Genomic DNA, 21,539 nt, shown 5'->3' on the forward strand with positions numbered 1-21,539 from the left:
CGAAACACATTTCGAACCGAACACTGATTTTGGTAATAAAATTCAATGATTTGCAAGCGTTGCTCGTTAGTAAGTCTATTCATGATGAAATGTCAAAGCATACTGAGCATCTTTCTCTTTGACACCATGTCTGAAATCCCACGTGATCTGTCAAATACTAATGCATGAAAATCCTAACCTCAAAAAAATCACCCGTTATTTGAATGTTATGCGGCGTTTGCGTAACGCTATCCGCCTAAAAAGGCCGGAATTGTGAAAAGACAATTCTTGGTTTTTACACCACGATAATATACCATCCCATACTGCCCTCGTAATTCGTGATCATTTCGCCAAAAACTCAACCCATATCGTTCCGCAACCACCGCAATCACCTGATCTGGAGCCGTGCGACTTTTGGCTATTCACCAAGCTCAAAAGACCGCTCCGGGGACACCGTTTTTATACGATAGAGGAGATTTAAATTGCAGCGAAGACGGAACTGAAGGCCATCCCGGAAAGTGTCTACAAAATTAAAATTAGACAGAAATATTTTAGCGATTTCAAGGAAATATCATTGTATCATGCTTCTTTGAAATGGCTGCTTTCAGTCAAAGGTATTCGAAAACCAAATAGAATTCTTGCAACGTGTTTTCAAAAAGTCATCTTTCGCTTGACCGAAAGCGGTCAAATTCCGAACATTGTGTTTTCTGACGAAAAAAATTTTCCAATTCAGTAAACTCTCAAAACGATAAGGTTTACTTGACCGACCGTTCGTACGAGAATCTAAGTCATCGGTTGGGCACCAGGAGGCAGCACCCGCCACAAATAATGGTTTGAGCCGCTGTCACCGCAGATGGGCGCTCGCCAATTGTTTTCATCGAGCCTGGCGTCAAAGTAAATGCGACATATTATCGGGAAAGTGTTCTGGAGGCTGCTTTGAAGCCGTGGGCAAACAAACAGTTCGGTCGCAAAGCATGGACGTTTCAACAAGACTCAGCACCGTCTCACAAACACGAGTGAACCAAGAATGGCTGAAAAACAACGTTTCGAACTTCATTACAACTACACAATGGCTCTCGAATTCACCAGATACGAATACAATGGATTATTTTTTCTGGGCCATTTTGAAGAGAAAGGTCTGAAGTAAAAAATACAACAGTCTCGAGATGTGGAAGAAAGCCATTGTCCGTGAGTGGATCAAAATACCGGCAAGTCACATTCGGGCAGCTTGCGAATGGTTTTGACCGTCTCAAGGCCATAGTTAAGGCAAAAGGTAGTCATATCGAGCAAAAGTGAATTTCTCCTAAACTCATGATTATTTTCAGATATTTTGTACTTTAAAATAAATGAAAATAATTTTTCAAACCGAATTTATGTCTTTTTTAATTAGTTAATTCGAGTGCCGCGCCCTGTACAAACATTGCTGAATACACAAAATTGTACGCAAGCATTGCCACCACGAGCTGTAAAAATCACATCGATCTCCAAAATAATAATAATAACAGCCCTTGGTCGTATAAATTCTGCTGTGGGAACTGGTCAAAATCACGTCATGCCTATTGTTATTCGCTGTACATAAATTTTAATATCGACTGCTTCAGCAGAGTGACCTTAAGTTGTGAAATGAGTTTAAAATGTATCATATGCTGTACGAATATATGTTCTGTGTATATATACAAACTGGCATATTCATATCAATAAGACGTAGGTCGCCAAATTCAAGTGTACACTATCTATGAATCCTTTAATTGATTAAAAACCCATAAAATGGATTGAAGTATTATCTGCTAAAAAACGAAGACAAAACTTTAAGGTCACTGGCTAACCAAACTGCCATTACTGTATCCGTATTGACCATGTCATTTATGCAACCCTCATTATTTTTGCATTTATTTAAATAAATTTATGCTTAAGTCGTGAAATTCGTATTTGAGTTTCATACTGTAATGAAATAACTATTTGAACTGGTAGCTTATAACTTTTAGGTTACATTAAAAAGAGGAGAGGACCTATCTTTATTTGTTTTCGTGCAGATATGTTGTTTTAGAAATTCTACACCCATAATATTACTATGACCTAAAGAAAAGTTTTAGTAAACTGTTTTTTTTTTGTTTTTGGTTTTCTTTACATTTAATATTTGAAACACTTAATGATAGTATTTTAAATCTCATCAATCTTGTAATGGGTGATCCAAGTAGCAGCACTTCTTTCAATAGCATTTTATTAACGGATCACGCACGAGTCTTTTCAAACTGTCATGTTATTTTTGTTCAGTATTGTTTTTCATTATGGAAAGACACGCTTGAACAACGTTTACAAATCGTTCAATTTTAGTATGAAAATTCCTGTTCTGTAAAGAATGTGTTTCGAGCGGTTCGCTCAACTTATGGTCAACATACTGTCTACTACTGAGCGGCCTACTGTGCATACTAACTATTCTTAAAACTATCATCCATTTTGAGACCCAGCATTAATTATTTGATAATATTCGACCGAATAGACCACGGACAGCACGACGTGAAGAAAATATAGCAGCCGTAATTGAGAGTGTACACGAGACCGTGGAGAGTCGATTCTGCGCCGTTTGCAGCAACTCGGACTGACGTATGGAACGACTTGGCACATTTTAGGTAGAGATCTTAAATTGAAAGCATACAAAATACAACTTGCGTAAGAACTGAATACGCTCGACCTTCCCAAGCTCATCACTTAGCCTCGAAATAATTTTATTTGAGAAAACTAATTGTATAAATCGGTAACTTTAACGTAAAGTTTGATATGTTTTCAGTTATACATATTCAAGCGCTATTTGTGTTGTTTACAGTAACTCAAAATATTCATCTCGGTCAAAAAATGAAATGAAATCACAAACACGATTATTTGTTACAACTTTCGACCTGGATTAACTCAGCAGCAGTGCATCGATGAACTTGATACATTTTTGGAGGTGCAGCTCCGTCACCAAAGATCGTCCAAAATCTGTTGCTGTGCCGGGAATCACCTGTATTGATGCAGTGCACAAACTGATATAGCAATATCTTCATGTGAGGTGCCATTTTACGACAATCGGATCGAAGCAATCGGAACGGACCCGGACTTTTAGCCGGAAAAGGACTATCAACTCGGCAACATGCCTCGATATTACTTGAGGAATGTTTTCTGCCGCTACAACAACAACCACTTATAGAGAGATTGCGCCAACTATAGTTATTAGTGTGGCCAGCGTACATACAATATTGCATGATCATATGACTGTGAAAAAATGTTTCACTTTGGAAATCAGATAATATGTTAATCTCTGAAAAAATTCTGCTGTCGATTGATCGAGGGAAATGTTAAAAAAGCGATAGCTGTGTTTTAAAACATATCTCTGACATAGTGAAAGCTGATGAATCGTGGATTTGATGAACCATCCCCTACTCTATAGTCCTGATTTGGCACCGAATGACTGCTTTTTATTCCAGTATGTAAAAAGTAAACGAAGAGGTCAACGTTTTGCGATAGCAGAAGAGAAGATTAATACATTCAGAATGCAATTTTTTTGGAAAACCTCAATCAGAGTAGCAAAGGTAAGTCAAGAATTAATTCAAACGCATGTGTGTACAGATCTTAATGGAAAATATTTCAAAAATAATAAAGAAATTTTCGATGACTAATACATATTTTTGTACTATAATCCGGATATATAAAAAGCAGTACTCGTACCATCAAATCAGCTTAACCAATGGGAAGCCCATATAAGCTTCGAATTGCAATAGGACTGTGAGTTATTTGCAAGATTAAACTAGCTACGCTAGAAAGCAATGGAGAAAATTTGGACCGATAGAATTATCTTCAGAGAGCGTAGTCTTGATAGCTAGAAATCATAAAAAATTTTGCTAATGACATAATTCTTTATCTGGAGACAGCAGAGTGAGCATAAGTTATACCTATATTTAAAAAACAATTGAAATAATGCATTTCATAAGCCTTTTACGAATCGACGAATAACTAAATGCACAATAAACACTATCAGCGAAGCATACTTTTTCGCTGATTCTGCCATCCGTAAACCATAAGCAGCGCAATAAACAAGTTTTAAACACGTACACCGTGTCGTATACGCAACACTTGAACTACTGCGATAGTCAGCAGAACATAGTAACAAATACTTTACGCGAGCAATAATAATAATAGTAATAATAACAATAAAGTGCAGCACTTTGCTGTTCTTTTCTTATATTTTTTTTTTTTTTGTTTTTGGTTGTGTACTCACATTATACGCGTGGCATCGCGCTGCCGCACATTCTCATCCCGATTCAAAACTTCGATTATCATTTTGCGTTCCGCCTCCGACAAATTCTCCAGCACTTGCGACGTGGCCACCGCCAACTCGGGCCCGAGCGCATCGATTGTTTCGCTGGGTATGCCTTCAGTGGCGGCATCGATGGTTGTAATGCTGCCAACACCACCACCACCACCACCAACGCCAACACCAACACCACCAACATTAGCGCCGACACCAATCAAACCAACACCACCTACGCCCGCACTACTATTCATGCCCATGCCGGCGCAAAAATTCGTATAGCCCGTCATATTCATGCCGCCCAACATGGACATGCCACCAAGGCCGGTGCCGCCGCTGCCACCGCCCCCCATACCAATGCCGCCGATGCCATTATTGCTATTGCTGTTGTTGCTCTTCATGTGAGCGTAAGCGCTGGGCGGCAGCACATTGTTGCTATTCGGTTCGGGCAGTGCGTTGTGTACGCCTCGTGGCTTGTTCGCGGCTGTGTTGGCAGCAGCGCTGGGCGTGGGTGGCAGGCGTGCGCTGCGACCGCTTGACATAATATTATGCTCGTGTGGAAAAGAAAATACAAAAACAAAAACAAAACACTCAAGTTTCAACGCACTTCACTGCACTACACTCGGCACTTCACTCCGCACTTGTTGTTGTTGTTGTTGTTGTTAGCACTTCGCATGCGACACAATTTATTTAGTTGGCCTTTTTCGTTGCTCTGCGCTGCTCTGCTTGCCAACTTTTTATTGTTTGCTTGCTGCCACTTTATTAATGCGATTTTTTATGCTGGCCTTATTCACTTACTTCACCGCTATTGTTATTATTTGCCATTGCATGCCACATATTTTTCTTCATTGTTGCCACTAGCTGTTGCTTACCAGCGGCGCTCACCCACACCGGCACTCATGCACAATGCGCTCGTATTTTTTTTATGTCGCCGTCGCTTCGTTGGTTGCAGCAATTTGTTTGTATGGTTCTACATTGAAGTCCTCAATTTATTTACGTTTATTGCTGTACATCAATGCAATTATGTAGCAAGAACGTTCTTTTTCCGTTATTCGCTGCAAAAACAAATGGGAAAAACATTTTTTAATTGTAATATGGCATAAGTGGCGGCTTTGAGTGTGCTTATCGAAATATTACATTGTAAAATTAACCTATTAAAAAATCTTTATTCAAATAACCAATCGCCGATTCTGTAAATTGTAGTTTTATATAACGTATACACCTACAGTCAACTAAATGGAAGCGCTATTAAGCAGCATATTGGATTTCATGTATAAAATGCTCACTCAAAATAATTTTGAAATAAAATAGTAATAAAAAAATGGGAACACTTCGCTACGGGGACTTTAACCTGACGGCCATATACTGTCCACCTTGGTTTAAAATTACAGGCATCCAATTTAATGACTTTCTTGGAACACTAGGCCATAAATTTCTAGAGATTACAATACAAAACACACGTATTGGGGCTCACGACTAATTAATCCGAAAGGACGACAGCTATATCACACTATTATAAATAGGCGCCATAACCTTGACATAATATCTCCTTGGCCTAATGATCGTAACAAAATACCAGCTTTAATTGATTTTTCTGTAATTAAAAATATGGATAAATCGCACATAACAGTTGATACATGCATTGACCTATCTTCCGATCACTCTCCTGTACTAATAAAGATAGTTGAGCAACCTATATTCGTTGATCCAAAAGTGGCTCTAACATCTTATAAAACGAATTGGCTAAAATAAGGAAGAATAATAGAAAAATAGAGGTGACAAGGAAAAGGCTAATTGTTTTGCAAATCACCTAGAAAAGGTATTTCAACCTAATTGCCCAAAGAACAACTTTATGCTGTCCAGCTTACCCAACACAGTTAACGAGTCACTCGAGTCTTTTAAGACTTCACCTTCTGAAATTATTAGAATAATAATAGAAATTAACCCAAAACAGTCACCGGGACATAATAATATTACTCCAAAAATGCTAATTGAGTTACCAAATATTGCTGTTGAAGTCCTCTCTTTGCTCTTCAATGCAATTTCTAATCTCGAATACTATCCTAAAAATCGCAGATTATCTTGATAGATAAACCTGGGAAAGATTTAACGCAGCCGTTTTCATACAGACCAATCAGTCTTCTACCCTGTCTTTCTAAAATATTTGAAAAAGTGTAACTTTCCCTGCTAATCCCGGAGTGGGCCGAATATTTTTTTATTTATTTAAAAAAAAATTGTCAAATTTTCAAAAATGAAAAAAATTTTTTTTCCGTGAACTTTATTTCTATCATATAATTTAACAATTTTATGATATAATATTCTCAATTTATAGACTTAATTTACGAATATAATCACCAAGATTCAAATTTTTACCATTAGTAAGGTCGATAAACTAGGGTTGGACAATTATAGACTTACCTATAGTCAGTATACTAGAAACTATACGCTAGTGTGTATCGATTTATGAATACGGTTTTTTCATACTGTCTAAAACATAACCATAACATATATTTTTTATATGATAGAAATAAAGTTTACGGACAAAAAAATTTTCTTCATTTTTGAAAATTTGACAATTTTTTTTTAAATAAATAAAAAAAATATTTAAAAAAAAATCGGCCCACTCCGGGATTAGCAGGGATAGTTGTCAAATTAATTGAAGTTTTTGTTTCGAGAAAAAAAAATGGCGAACTTCCAAAAAATGACGAAAACCCGATTATTTTATATAATTGATCGTGTTAAGTTTTTTTCGTGTATTTTTTCGAAAAGTTCATTCAAAAACAAAAATCAAAAAAAACAAGGTCCCCAAAAGTCAATTTCTACAAAAGTTATGACTATTTGAAAATAAAAAAGCCATTTTTTTGAAAAATTCATAACTTTTTTGAAGTTGGACAAAAAATTTTGAAAAAATTCTCAAAAATGTTTTTTAAAGGCTAGAAAAGGATGGATAAGTTTCAGCAAAATCTAAAGGGGTCGGGTTCAAAAGTGGTCGATTAGGTATGGAATACCCCATATATTTACGAATACACACAAACAATAATATATCGATGCGGTGAATATTTTCGAAGTTAAACGCGAATTTGAACAGGCGTTTCAGAGTGCTTGGAAGTTCAATCCCAAACTATTAACGTTTTTTCAAAATGGTGTTTTCAAAGCTTTACTCGAAAATGACTAAACCGTCAAAATTCTAGCTTCGTAGATATAATTTTTAGGTATTAAACGAAGAGCGATAAATATTTTTTTATAAAAAATTTAAAGCCGAAATTTTGGTCAAAAATCAAAATTTTTTTGAGAAACAGTGATTTCGTGATCATTACCAAAAGCTCCATCAGTTTCGAGAAGGACCTCTCCAAGCCGTTCGATACCAAACAAGGTTTCAGACAAGGTGATTCTCTATCGTGCGACTTCTTCAGTCTATTGCTGTAGAAGATGATACGAGCGGCAGATCTGAATAGCCACTAAGCTCCTGCCAAGCTATCCAAAGTGTTTTCTTATTGATGCTTCCTACCACTTAAGTTTACATGCAAAGAGACCTCTCTTTTTCGTGCAGGACGTTGGCTCTTAAAGTGGCTAAATCTTGTTATAGATGGTTTGCATTCGTTAGCATCAAGCATATCGTCTGACACTGGCAGCGAGCACATATGTTCCAAGAACCCTCGGTAAACTTAATTAGCTATTAAATATCATGTCCAAAGCATTATTCAGGAAAAGACGTTGCTTGATAATCAAATTGTTTCTAAGTTTATAATACTTAAAATCTCGGCGATTGATTTAATGTATACGTAGAACCAGCTGTATACCTTTCTCAAAGAGAAATATTTCACGATTTTGTCTTTAAAAGTCAGCATTATGACCACATTAGTTCGAACGCATGATAAAATAAATACAAATATAAAATAGTAGTAGAGAATGGGTCAAATACAACAAATTTTATTATTAAAAGAGCTCGAATATGAGAATAATTGCTGGTAACAGTCTTTGTATCAACTCAGTGCAAAAATATGCGCTTTAAACAAAAGCTCTTTAAAATAACAGTATTTTAATAATTCCATTTTTCCGCAAACAAAACAAATACATATGCATTATAATTCAATTACGCTATAAATGTGCACCGCATTTTTAAAAACAATGAGCTTCAATTTAATTAAAACGTAAATAACTCATTTGCCAAACAAAAGCTGCCACTGCATGTTACTCATACGCCACGGTAAGCGGGCACGTGTCAGCGCTAGCGATGTGCTTGCTTGCATGCAGTGGCGTTTGCATTCGAGCATAAGTGTAATTTGTTGCAAATAAATTAATATTCAATAAAGGCCAGTGGCCAGTAAAACGAGAGAACAATGATTGCGATTTAAAATGTGGCAAGCGGGTAGCGTTCTTGGTTATACTCGCGTGCTAGGCATGCAATATTGACTGCCATTAATAGAATAACAAGTAGCGAATGCAAAACCATTAACAGATAATTGGGTAAACTACATAGATGATTGCTCAAAAAGAAATATCTAGTGTATTTTTAGACTTCTATTTTGCATACACTTTAAGTCTTTTGTAATGAAAGATTGTTCCAAGAATTACGAAAACTGAAAAGCGAATTTTAAACGGTTATACTTTTCAAATTTTGTACAATACCTTGATGAATGAAAAAGGTGCAAATGAAAGCATTTATGAATGGTATATATGACTTTTTATATATGTATTTTTGCTAACATATAATTTCTAAGTGTGCACCTTAAGGTGTGTAACTTTAAGTTTTATAAAATGAAGTGAAGTGGTATTAGCCGAGTTAACAACAGCGCGCCAATCGTTTCTTCTTTTCGCAAAGTGGCGCCAATTCGAGATACCAAGTGTAGCCAGGTTCTTCTCCACCTAACATCTCCAATGGAGTGAAGGTCTTTTTCTTCCTTTGCTTCCCTCGTTGGGTACTGCGTCGAATGGTTTCAGAGCTGGGGCGTTTTCATCCATTTGGACGACATAACCAAGCCAGCGTAGCTGCTGTCTTTTAATTCACGGAACTATTTCAATATTGAAGTATATATCTCATCGTTCTATCGAATGCGACCAATGCCAATCTTCCGCTTTTATCTCGAAAACTCCTAAAGTCAACTCATAAGATGTCATCGTCCATGTCTCAGCACCTTATAATGGTCGGACGGGAATTATGAGTGACTTATAGAGTTTGGCTTTTATTCACCGAGAGAGGATTTTACTTCTCAATTGCCTACTCAGTCCGAAGTAACATCTGTTGGCAAGAGTTATTCCTCGTTGGATTTCCAGGCTGACATTCGTTCCCCGTTCACCACCAGACCCATTCCCTACGCTTCTTTGTCCAAGTTTTCCGTAAAATTTTCCGGGATTACAGCTGTCGTCCAGTTTGTCAAGCTCTTCGTACTCACTCTATTAGGTCTCTCTCTTTCTTTGTCCGCATGGGTTGCGACACGGCACCGCTCATCGTGCCAGCTGTTCTTTTGCTTTTTCCGAAAACCGATGGTTTCATTTGAGCTGTACGTAAGGATCTGTCTCACAGTTCCCTTATACCGAGTTACTGATGAGTGTTCTCAGAGAGCAGAAGTTCAAATCAACGATATTTTGAGCAATCTTACTTTAATGCGGATTATGGCTAGACGTTCAACCACCGAGGTGAATGACAGGACTCCGCCACGAAGTCTCTCTTCCACCGAATTCGCACTCTTTATATGGCCAGAATAGCTATGTCAGTAATTGCGGAATAGTAAATTATACTATCATTGACTATAAGCGTTTACGCTTATAACATTTCGTTATCAAACTCCCATATCGCTTCCCTGTAATCGAATTAGTTTTAACTCCACCATTTTTGCACGAAATTGACGTTTTAGAATTACCGCTAAACGTCAACAAACAACTAACTGCTCTCACTTCCACACAAAACACACTGAAAAGTCAAGTAAATTGAAGCGTGTCAAATTTCCTTTTCACTAGAAGGACACTGAGACTACAATCAGGACAAATATTGGCGGCGGGCAAACGAGAGCTTCGACCGAAATACCAAATCACTCATTCACATATTCAAGTGGCAGCGCACTTTTACTGTTGTTTGCATTCCAATGAAGCGAACACACCGATGATCGCGGTTAGGTAAGTGACAGAAGAATATATACATGTATATCCTTGGAAACTTATAAGGCTTATACATACATATACACGTGCTGGAGCATTATTTAATTTATAAACCGGTGAGTGGATTATAGTTTTGCTTTGCAATGAACATATGTCAAAAGCGTTTTAAATGGCGGCATTTTTCATCGAAAGAACTAAATATTAAATATGTTAAAAATTAATTATGAAAAAAATTAATAAACGAGCAGCAATAATTATTTAGTTAAATATTTAAAGAATGTCTGCGTATATATTAAATAAAACCCGATCATTAAAAAAAATTTAATAAAAATCAGAAGACGGAAAAAAACCAAAAAATAAATAAAAAAATCACAAATAATAAAAAAAAACTTAAAAAAGAAACAAATTTTTGAACAAAATCATTTTTTTCAAGTCTGTTTCACTGAAAGCATTTTAAGCAGTAGAAAAAATTATGTTTGGCAACAAACAAACAACTGATCCCCTCGGCGCGTCAAAGCGCAGCCGAAGCAAGCTTTTTTGACATGACATTGACACATCCATGACGTGTAAGTAATCCGTATGTATTGTACGTATGAAATCGAGCACGCAGTAAAGTAGGAAAAAATGGCCGTCGATTTTGGGTAAATGAATAATGCATTTTTCAATATTCAACTGACAGCGCTGGCTTTGGGTGGCACAACGAAATTGAAAAAAAATGGCATGAATATGCGCAGCAATACAAATAACAAATATAAATACATACATATGCGACAGCTAAATTACAGAATTACTAATAACAACAGTGAAAATCGAATGCTTTTAAAATATCACTGTGTTTTGGAGAGTTTTTTATATTCTAGTTTAATTTTTATTACTTGCTTTCATCCACGGAAAAGGTCGGAGGAAGTGCTCATATGGAAGACATTTTTCTAATGCCCTCAGAGAACTAAAAAGATAGTTAATTTTTTCAAAAATTCTAAAATTCTTAAAATATTTTTTTGTATCTATCTTATGAACGTTTTAAGTGCATCATACTTTTTAATGTTAAAAATTTTAGAGCGTTTTCTCCCCAACTCACTCTTTGAAAAAGACTAATTGTTAAAGAAATTCAAATATTTTATCTTTAGTGAGAAATAAAACCAATACAATTAGATTCTGAATATAACATCATTCAAATGGCTTTCGAGATTTCTTTTGCAGGAACGAATCCGATGAACCCAATTTTCGAGTACTTTTTCCACTAATTAACACTTTTAGTATTGACTTCTAAAGCTTGAATAGTGTCTGATTTATTGCTAAAAACCAATGACTTCATATTGTATAACCTCACAATAGTAGTCTGATGGTGGTTAACCACAACTTCTAGATGCCCATTCAATGTCACAATTTCATTAAATAATCGAATCTGCAAACATTTCTCATAATAATTCGGTTGTTATACGTGCTGTGGGGCACCTAGTCCCGTCTTATTGGAACCTATTATTGTCAGGATCAGCTTTTATGCGGACATACAAAATTGGTTATCATCGATCTATATCGCACTCCATTGACTGTAACCGTGTCACACGCTTCATTTCGAAAGAAGTGCGGACCGACGATTCCACCAGACTAAAAGCCGCACCAAACTGTCAATTTCGGTGAAAGTTTAAAAATAATTTGTAGACTCTCTTACCACTACTCTAATACCAAGTCCCATACAACTCGCCAAAAACTCATGAAGATTATTTTAGGCGGTTTTTATGCATCCAACTTATAGTCCGCATCTGACACAATGTAATTACTACCTGTTCCAATGATTTTTCTGGTAAAAAATTCGCCTCAAGGCAATCTTGTAAGAATTGGCTGTCTCAGTTGTTTGCCAAAAGCGACGACGTTTTTTATATATTATATACTAAAAACCATAAAGTATCATATGTTTACCTGTACATAAATTAAAAAATGCATAAGTCTGTAATATGGTTCATAAAATTTAAATGTTCAAATCGCGAGCTCTCAAATCAGTTATTCACAAAGGTATGCTTTAGAATTAATCTCTATTCCCAAGCTACATGTTTTTGATTGCATAAATTCTTAAAATATAAATTAAATTTTTCAATGAAAAATATTACACACACATACTCGTATATCCATATCAACACGCTTATAAAGCGTTTTAAACTGCGCCGCTTTAAATTACGTATAAACAAATTTAACCAGCTAACATTTACATTTTCACACCATTTTGTGTTTTCTTTTCCATTCATTAGCCTTAATTTGCGCAAACAAGTAGGCAATTTACAGACGCCTCGATAATACGAGCAACTTGTTGTACAGCCGCGCTTGATCACCTACAGAAACACAGCAATTAAATGAACTCAAGTGGAATAAGCGAGTAAGCGCTTAAAAGAACAACACAGCGACACACTTTTCTGCATACAAGCATATGTATGAGTATATAAAAAAGAGAAATAAGCGGCTGCTGCAGCTTGGAGATGCTTATGACAAGCTTAATTAAAAGTCAATATTTTCCAGTAGAGATTAACGCTTAATTAAGCATTATAGCGCTGGATTTAAGACAGCCATACAGTTACTGTAGTAAACACAAATGAGCAGATTAAATTGTGTAAATTAAAAACTTCTTTTAAATTAACGCACATACTTTTATTTGAAGTTAAGGCCATATTTGATAAATCTCAAGTGAATTATTTTGGTTTTAATGTTGCACTATACCTCCAATTATTTAGTTCTGTGCATGGTATTGGCTTATCTGTGGTTAATTTTAGTTATTAAATGAGATTAGGACGTAATTTATAGTTAAAAAAATATCAAAATTAATTAAAATCCATTCCAGCTTTGTTATATCAAAAATAGATGCCTCGAAGCCATGTCTATCTGTCTGTTGTATATAAGCGTATCAGTCTTGCAGTTTTTGAGATATCGCTTCAAAACTTTGTATACGTTCTTTTCTCCTCAAGAAGCTGCTCATGTATGGGTAACGCTGATATCGGATCACTATAGCATATAGCTGTCATACAAATTGAACGATCAAAATCGTGTCCTTATATGGAAAACTTTTGCATTTAACAGGTTATCTTCACGAAATTTGACATAAGTTATTGTTCCAAATGGTGCTACGATCTGTGAAGAATTTGTTCAAATATTACCAATATAGCATATAGCTGCCATACAAATTGAACGATCAAAATCTAGTTTTTGAAAGGAAAAATTTTTTATTTAACAAAGAATCTTAATGAAATTCGGCATAAATTAATGTCTAAGACAACGCTTTAATTTCCGAAGAAATCGTTCAGGTCGAATGAGTATAGCATATAGCTGCCATACAAGCTGAGCGATCAAAATCAAGTCCTGGTATGAAAAACTTTTTTCTTTAACAAAGTATCACCACAAAATTTTAACACAGATTATTACTTAAGGCATTGCTAAAATCTATAAACAAATCGTTCACATGGAACAACTATAGCACATAGCTATCATAGCTTCGTTACTGCCGAGGTTAAAGTTTTTTTTGCTTGCTCTGTTTCCACATAAAAATATGACACATTACATTCCAATTAACAGCAGTCAGTAAAAGTGTCAGAATTATTTAAGTAGTATTTTTTCTTTATGAATGCACGCTTTCCACACGCGCTGACAATACAAAAGTTAAGTGTAAATTACCCAGATAACTCATACGCACTGTATCACCCGCCACACAACACAATATACGCCGACCAGTCAAGAAAAAGTTTGCGCAAAAGCAGCTTCATTTACATGTAAAAGCGCATGAAGTGTGTAAACTTTTGTGTAACTCGTGTCTTTATCGTAAATTGACAGCAACAAACAAACAATTACACGGGTAATCATACGAGCTCGCACACGCCGACATATTTGCATTCATTCCTCTATACTTACATATACATTCGCACATAAGTGCAATATTCATTGTAAAAGCATACTTGCGTGTATATGTGTGTGCAAGTGTGTGAAGTGAAGTGAATACTTACACGTTTTTTGCCGCAAGTAAAATAGAAGACAAGTGACAAGACACACACACAGACATACCTGGTTTTGATTGTCAATGCTATGCTCAGACATGTTATTTTCAACTCTGCTGTGCATTTACATGTAAGTATGCATGTTAAACATCTGTTAAACTATACTGAAAAACGAAGTGTGGAATAGAGCGGGTTGGAAGAAGACAACGTTCTTTTTATATAGTCAGGGTAAAGTGAGTTTATGATATAGTTTGACATAAAAGTTTGTCTGGTCTTTTTTACAATGGAAAAATTTAACAACGAATTTTTTGTCTTCGAAAAACACTCAGCTAGTCATCCTACTATCTATGTTAAAGAAACGTAATGTCATTAAAAAATAGCGGAGGATCTTAACAACTCTATGGATCAACTCAACATATTTTGGTTAAGGTTTTTTCGTATGAATCTTGTTCTTACTGGGTTCGCACCAAAAGACCTGAATGCGCTACACATTCTACTATGATTTTGCTTTTCACTCAACACTCTTAATAGGACTCGCTACTCAATTTTGGTTCCACCAATGTTTCCTTAAATTTATTTATTATTCACCTTTCTGCTTTTTTCTTACTAACGGCTATGTCATTTATCCCCCTAATAAATAGAAATTAACCTCTACCGAAGCCTCAGCAAATGGAAGGGATAACCAAGCAAGAAGTTGTACGCCATTCTAAGATCTTACTTAAGGACCGTTACAATCAGTCCTATGCCACTTCTGCGCCCTAGTTTTCCATATATATCATAGTTTTCTTTGAATGCGCCGAAATGTAGGCAATATTTACCAAAACAGTTTCACTGATAACTGTAGTATACCCTTAGGAGTATTTTTGCCAAAATCACGTATAATCATAATTTGATTTCTTCGAGCTAATGATATAATTTGAGCTGTCTTTATTGAATAAGATAACTTAACAATTTTATTTATTGTGCTTTGATGCAGGAATTCTTGAAATAAATATAGCTTTTCAAGTCTGTCAACCAGACTTCTCGAGTCCATCACTATCTCCAAAGGCTAAGAAGCAAGCTCCAAGAGCTTCGGAACTTTGTTCGACAAAGTCTTTGCTTAGTGCATTGATACTATTTAAATAGTGATCACTGGAAGTGATATTTAACATTCAACTGTTGCTTTATAATCTATTCATGCGAGCGAATGACAGAGCACTAAAATTTCCTGGTAGATAAACATACCTACGTATGTAAGTTAGCTTTATTTCATATTCACAATACCAGGAACTCACAATGCTACCTAAGCACTACTTAGTACGCGGCCTCACGCATGCAGAGGTAATAAAAGCAAAAACCAGACACACAAGCAGTTAGCCTTGGTTGACCTATATTTTAACAATGCAGCAACTATGCATTTGTCTCGACACTTTAAGAGGTTGTGCGGGGCAATAGGTGTAAGCATCTGTTACATTGTTGGAAATTTATGCTTACATACGAACACATAGTAGGCGAGGATATCTAGATAATACTCATCTGGCACAAAGGTGAATATCTAGGAGATAGACATATTATAATTAAAATTTTGTTTTAGATGATTTTAGACCTCGCTGAGGAAGTGAAGACATTTAACCTAGCTGTGGACAAGAAAAAAAATACTTCAAACTAATCCCTTCCCTCCTATATGAAATACGTAGGACTGCTCCTGGATAAGAAAATTTTTTGGAAGCCAAATATCGAAGAGAGAGCAAAGTAGACATCAATTGCCTTATACTGCTGCAGTGGAGCCATTGTTAAAAGGTAGGATATTTAACCAAAAGTGGTCCTCTGGCTCTACGATACCATAGTATACATTTGCAAAGAGACTCGAGGATAATGTCTGGCGCCCTAAGGTCCACTCAAACCAGGACACCTAAAGCTATCTTGCAAATAGTGCCCGTGGACATCGTCCGAAGGTGTTTGGCCGCCAAAGTTGCTATCAGACTCAGAGAATCTGTGTTTCTAAAAGAACACGTGGCTGAACACTTGGCAATCCTTACACACTTTGACTTCATAACGAATCATTTGTATCATGAAGTCGCCAACCCGAACTCTGGCGGCTCCTTCTCTACCCATATACCAACGAGGGAGTTGTACGTGGGAAGAAGTCGTTGGAGAAGAGAGTAAGCTTCTTAAAACTTAAGGGGAAGAGAGGGGAACTCTCTATCAACTCCAGCTTCAGACTTTCTGGCTATTGTCGTGTTTTCCAAGCCGATGTTGCAGCCATCAAAGGAGCAGTAGATTTACTGCTCCGGAGAGCAGGCTCTTTCAGAGAAGTGATCATCCATCCTAACAGTGCGTTCAGGATTGGTCAAAGAATGTCAAACCGCATTATCAATAACGTGGAGTATCTTTGTGAAAAGACTGGAATGGATGCCAGGCCACAACGGAATAGCAGGAAGGAAAGCCACCCTAAAACCGCTATCAGTAGAATGGGAGCGGATCGGTGCTCCCATATCCTCTTGTCTTCTACTACTAGATAGCTGGGCTTGGTGGGTATGCCACACATGCAACCAATGAAATTTGTGAAGTTTACGTAGACGACGCTGAATTAGTTCGTGTAGCACAACAATGGTTCGCACACTTCCTTCCTGGAAATTTCGATGTGAAAGATGCGTCTCGCTCTGGTTGACCTATCGCTGAAAAGTCGATGAAATTATGGAAAAGGTTGACTAAGACCGTCACATAAGGAGCCACGCTAAGGATCTTAAGATTCATCATCAAACGGTTTTGAATCATTTAAAAAAGACTGGCTGGAAAAAGAAGCGTACCACTAGAATTGTCTGTGAAAATTTAATGGACCGAATTAAAATCTGCGATTCTTTGCTGAAACGAAATGAAATCGAAGCGAACGGAGACGAAAAGTTGATCAAATACGACAATAATGTGCGAAAAAGATCCTGGTCCAAGCGTGGTGAAGCTCAAAAAATGGTCGCAAAGGCAAGATTGACGTCTCTAAAGGTTATGCTGAGTGTTGGGTGGGATTGGAAAGGAGTCATCTACTATGAGCCGCTCCTACCTGGTCGAATGATTGCTTCTACATTTTACTGCCAACAACTGAAAATATTGCAGCAAGCAAGTGAAAAAAACGGTCAGAAATGATCAACAGAAAGAACTTCGTCTTCCATCAGGAAAAGACTTTTTCGACTACCTTATAAATCTTTGGAAAGCCCAAATATTTTTAATTTTTTGAGCACAGAACACTCAAAGAGATGTTAATTGAATTCTTGAAAACATCTTCAAAAATCACTCGTTATAATGTATTACCCAGATGAGAGATAATACTGCTTTCGCTCGATAACCAATTGAACAAAATAATTCTTAAGAAAAATCAAATGCCATAAAATCAGAAATCTCTAAGACACAAAAAGGACTTCATTTATGCTCTTCTCCTAACTCAGACCGTAAAAAGTCAAACGAGAAACTTCTCCGTTCCCTGTAGTATGCTCCTGTCTCTTTCCCTCATAGTACTTGAAGAATAAAAAAGTCGTATGGCATTTTTAAAAGAAACTTTGACTACTTCCACGCACAATACACATTGATGGCCTTCTATTTCAGTTTGTCACAAGTGGTAAGCAGTTTTCAAACTCTGTCACAGCTATTGTTTAACGCTTGTTGACGTTGCGAGCATGACCGCAAACAAAACAACGCCGAGAAAAGCAAGAAAAACAAAGCTAACATACACGCACACACAAGTAGCGGGTAGTCAACAAAGATAGCAGAAAAATGCTACAAGCAACAATATGAACAAACAACAAAGCAGCATGATGGTGTATGAAAAAGGGCCAACATGTCGTATGAGTTACCAACAATGCTGAACATTTTTGCTTCGCCTGCTAATGGCTGAGTGTTTAAGGCTGCTGAGTGTTTGCCACAGTTATAAGATTATGCCATTTCCTTTTGCGTCTATTAAATTTCCTTTCGACATATTGTATTTTGCGATGCTCTTGTGTTTTCTTTAAATTATATGAGGAGTGTTTTACCTACATTAATGGGCGCATTTAAAAAAAAAAGTTTGCTTTAATCTTTAAACTTTAGTGTTTTGGTGTCTATGTGTTTAATTTATACGTTTATTTATTTTACTTATATAAAAATTCCTATTTTTTCTCATCCAAACCACGCTATACATGCTTATAATTTCTTTGAAAATCCTTGGCACAAAGAAAGGTCTCCAGCATAAGGCAAGTCCTTTCATTCGAATATGTGAATTGTTTCACTTTTTCGCATACACAACACATTATGCAACCTCAACCTCAATCACAGTCACCGTTTCTTTATGCGTCCACATGCGTCTACACTTTTGTACTCACGCATTACCCCTTTTACCGCATTGTTTGAATAAACTGCTTAGTCACAGCGTGAAGAAGACATCACCGACAGCAATTCAGTTGGAAACACTTAAAATGTGATTTAAAAGGCATTGTGCCGCTTTCCTCCAAATAATACTTTGCCGCCTTCATACGTGAATCACATAAACACACGTACACAAACGTATGTTCGACAAAGTTGTATAGAAATTGCTGTTGGAAAATTTAACACACGAGGCGTCGGTGGAAAATTTTAAGAATTTTGGAAATGCTGTGATGCAAGTGAAGCCTTCACACACATACTGTCATACTATTTGGATGAAACTTTAAATTGTTTCGCAACCATATCGTAATAACAGCTTGAAATGAAATGTCAAGCAAAGTGGAAGCGGAGCAAATCTAAATTATTCTCCTCTGAATTTTTGGAATTTTCTTCAATCAGCTCGTAGCTCTGTGTGCTCCTTTATCAAGCCCTTTAGGTGTTGAAATTTACAATTTTTTTTTTTGCAAAAGTTTAATTAGAAAATAATTGAATTCTCAGACCTATGAATAGAATTGTAACAAATTTAGTCGGAAAATTTTTCAATTTCCATATGTAGCACATATACATTTAATATGTGAATTGCTGCAATGGCATAATTTTTGAATTTGTTTTTTGAAAATATTTTTTGTATGCAACCACTTTCAAATGAACTTTCGATATCTAAATAGTAATTTTTTCTTGATATCTCGAAGTAATAGCTAATATTTTAATTTACTTTTGAAAAAAGAACAAACAGTAGTTAAATGAAAGCAAGGGTAAATGCTAACTTCGGCTACACCGAAGTATAACACCCTATACTGGTCGCTTAGTGGATTGATTGAAAAGATAGGCGCAAGATCGCCAAACCGCAGAAGGCCGCATTTAGGCCATCATTAGGCCCTATGTGTTCTACAGTGGTAGCCAGTTGAACCTTATCCAGCAACTCTGTGGATTTTGGTAAAAAATTCATATGATTTGTGGCATTGAGATCGGTGGAAGACATCTCGTCTCAGTCGCAAAGATAATGTTACAGTGTATCATCATCCTCTGTGCATACTCTGCATTCCTCTGAATCCACTTTACAAAATTACCAAAGGCGTGATCTAAAGGGTAGGTGCGCTGTGATAATCCCCACAATATTATTAAGTTCCTATTTGCCTAGAAATGGAACCTTTTTTTTAGCCACCATCAACACTAACCCAAAGTAACTTTTTGGTATGCTCTGTGTTGCTAGGCTAGTATTCCAAAAAAGTCTCTTGCTTCAAACAATCCTTAAAGAAGCTCAATGGTCTAGGGTATTTTAGGAAAATTGTGTTCCTGCGTGCATCCGAGCTTATATGACTAGATGTTATTTACCGAGTTATCTATTACCAGCCTAGCAATTACTTGTATAACTTAACGTAGTGAGATTTAGTATTGGCGCTACGGATAGCTATAATTGTCGCTTAGCAGTCCCTTAAAAGTTTTTGGTGATTAGAGCAGAAGTCCATTTGGCATATTCTGTTATGCCGACAAAATCTACCTGAAAGTCGGAATTCTAATTGCTCAGTTTAAAATTACCTTCTGCGTGTGGCAGGAGAAGCCCGCTTCTGTTTCAATTTTAAATTTCCGATCGATATCTCAAAAGTTGAGGAACTAGTTCGCATTTAGACATTCGGACGCAGCCAATATGCGTCCTGTCATGTTATTTTTGTCCAGTATTGTTTGGCATTTCATCGCAATATCATTAGCCATCTTGAGACGCAGCATTTATTATTGGATAATATTCGACCGAATAGATCACGTCCAGCACGCAGTGAAGAAAATATAGCAGCTGTAACTGAGAGTGTACACCAAGACCGTGAGTAGTCGATTCGCGCGGTTTGCATCTACTCGGACTGACTTATATAAAGACTTGGCTTGTGCAAGAACTATAGCCTCTCCATCCTCTCAAGCGACAGAGTTTCACCCTTTGGACTCTTGAAAAGTTCCAGTAAGTTCTAACGTTTTCGTGCCAAATTTTGTTTAACGATGAGTCCTATTTCTGGCTCAATGGGTATTTAAACAAGCCAAAATGTCACATTTGAGTCGAAGAGCAACAAAAAAACGGTTTGTGGTTTGTGAGTCGGTGTCATTATCGGCCCAGATTTCTTCAAGACTGATGCCGGTGGGTACGTAACCGTCAGTGGGGGACCGGTATCACGCATAACCCACTATTTGATGCCTGAAACAGAAACTCGTGATCTCGGTGACAGTTGGTTTCAACAAGGCGGCGACAATTTCCACACATCACATCAATCATTGGATTTATTGAGGGAACTCTTCGGTGAGCAGATAATATCATGTTTTTCGCCGGTCGATTGGCCAAGAACATCGTGTGTTTCCTGAAGAAATATGTAAGATCTAAAGTCTATGCGGATAATTTCGCTTCGATTTCGTCCTTGGGGCAAAATATCACCCGTGTCATTCACCAGGTATTAGTCGAAATGCTCCAACGAGTTATCGAAAATTGAACTCAATGGATGGACCATCTGAGACGTTGCCGCAGCCAACAATTGAAAGAGATAATCTTCAAAACATAAATGCCAAAGAATGTTCTTTCGAATGATAATACACATTCCTGATTAAAGTAAAAGTTTCTGTGTTTTTTTCTTTAAAAAAGGAAGAGACTTCGCAATGGATCACCCTTTGCATAGTTTTGTACATTTTAACTAAAATCGATTTACTTTGTCAAAAGTTAAAGAATTTATAAGAAATTTGCAATAATACGCTTGATGCAGATTAATATTTCAGGCAATAAAGGATTTAAAGCAACCTCAAAACTCAAAGCAAAGATTACTACCTACACAAATAAGCCTGAGGCTAAGGACGAAAAT

General features: G+C 36.6%; 1 protein-coding gene across 3 annotated transcripts in view; it reads right to left on the reverse strand.

The window, feature by feature from the left end:
* LOC105234237 (uncharacterized) overlaps positions 1–21,539 on the reverse strand; it is a 276,684-nt gene that overhangs the window by 205,981 nt on the left and 49,164 nt on the right. Inside the window, exon 1 of one of the 3 annotated variants that reach the window (XM_049448649.1) lies at positions 4,235–5,142. The exons of 1 other annotated variant lie outside the window; for it this stretch is intronic. In XM_049448649.1, coding sequence (XP_049304606.1) covers positions 4,235–4,809 — 575 coding nt within the window. In that variant the 5' untranslated portion in view covers positions 4,810–5,142. Of the gene's footprint in view, positions 1–4,234; positions 5,143–21,539 lie in introns of those variants that run through there. One more of the 3 variants, XM_049448652.1, reaches the window with a different exon arrangement.

This window comes from Bactrocera dorsalis, chromosome 2, assembly GCF_023373825.1.
Source record: "Bactrocera dorsalis isolate Fly_Bdor chromosome 2, ASM2337382v1, whole genome shotgun sequence".
Classification (NCBI taxonomy): Eukaryota; Metazoa; Arthropoda; class Insecta; order Diptera; family Tephritidae; genus Bactrocera; species Bactrocera dorsalis.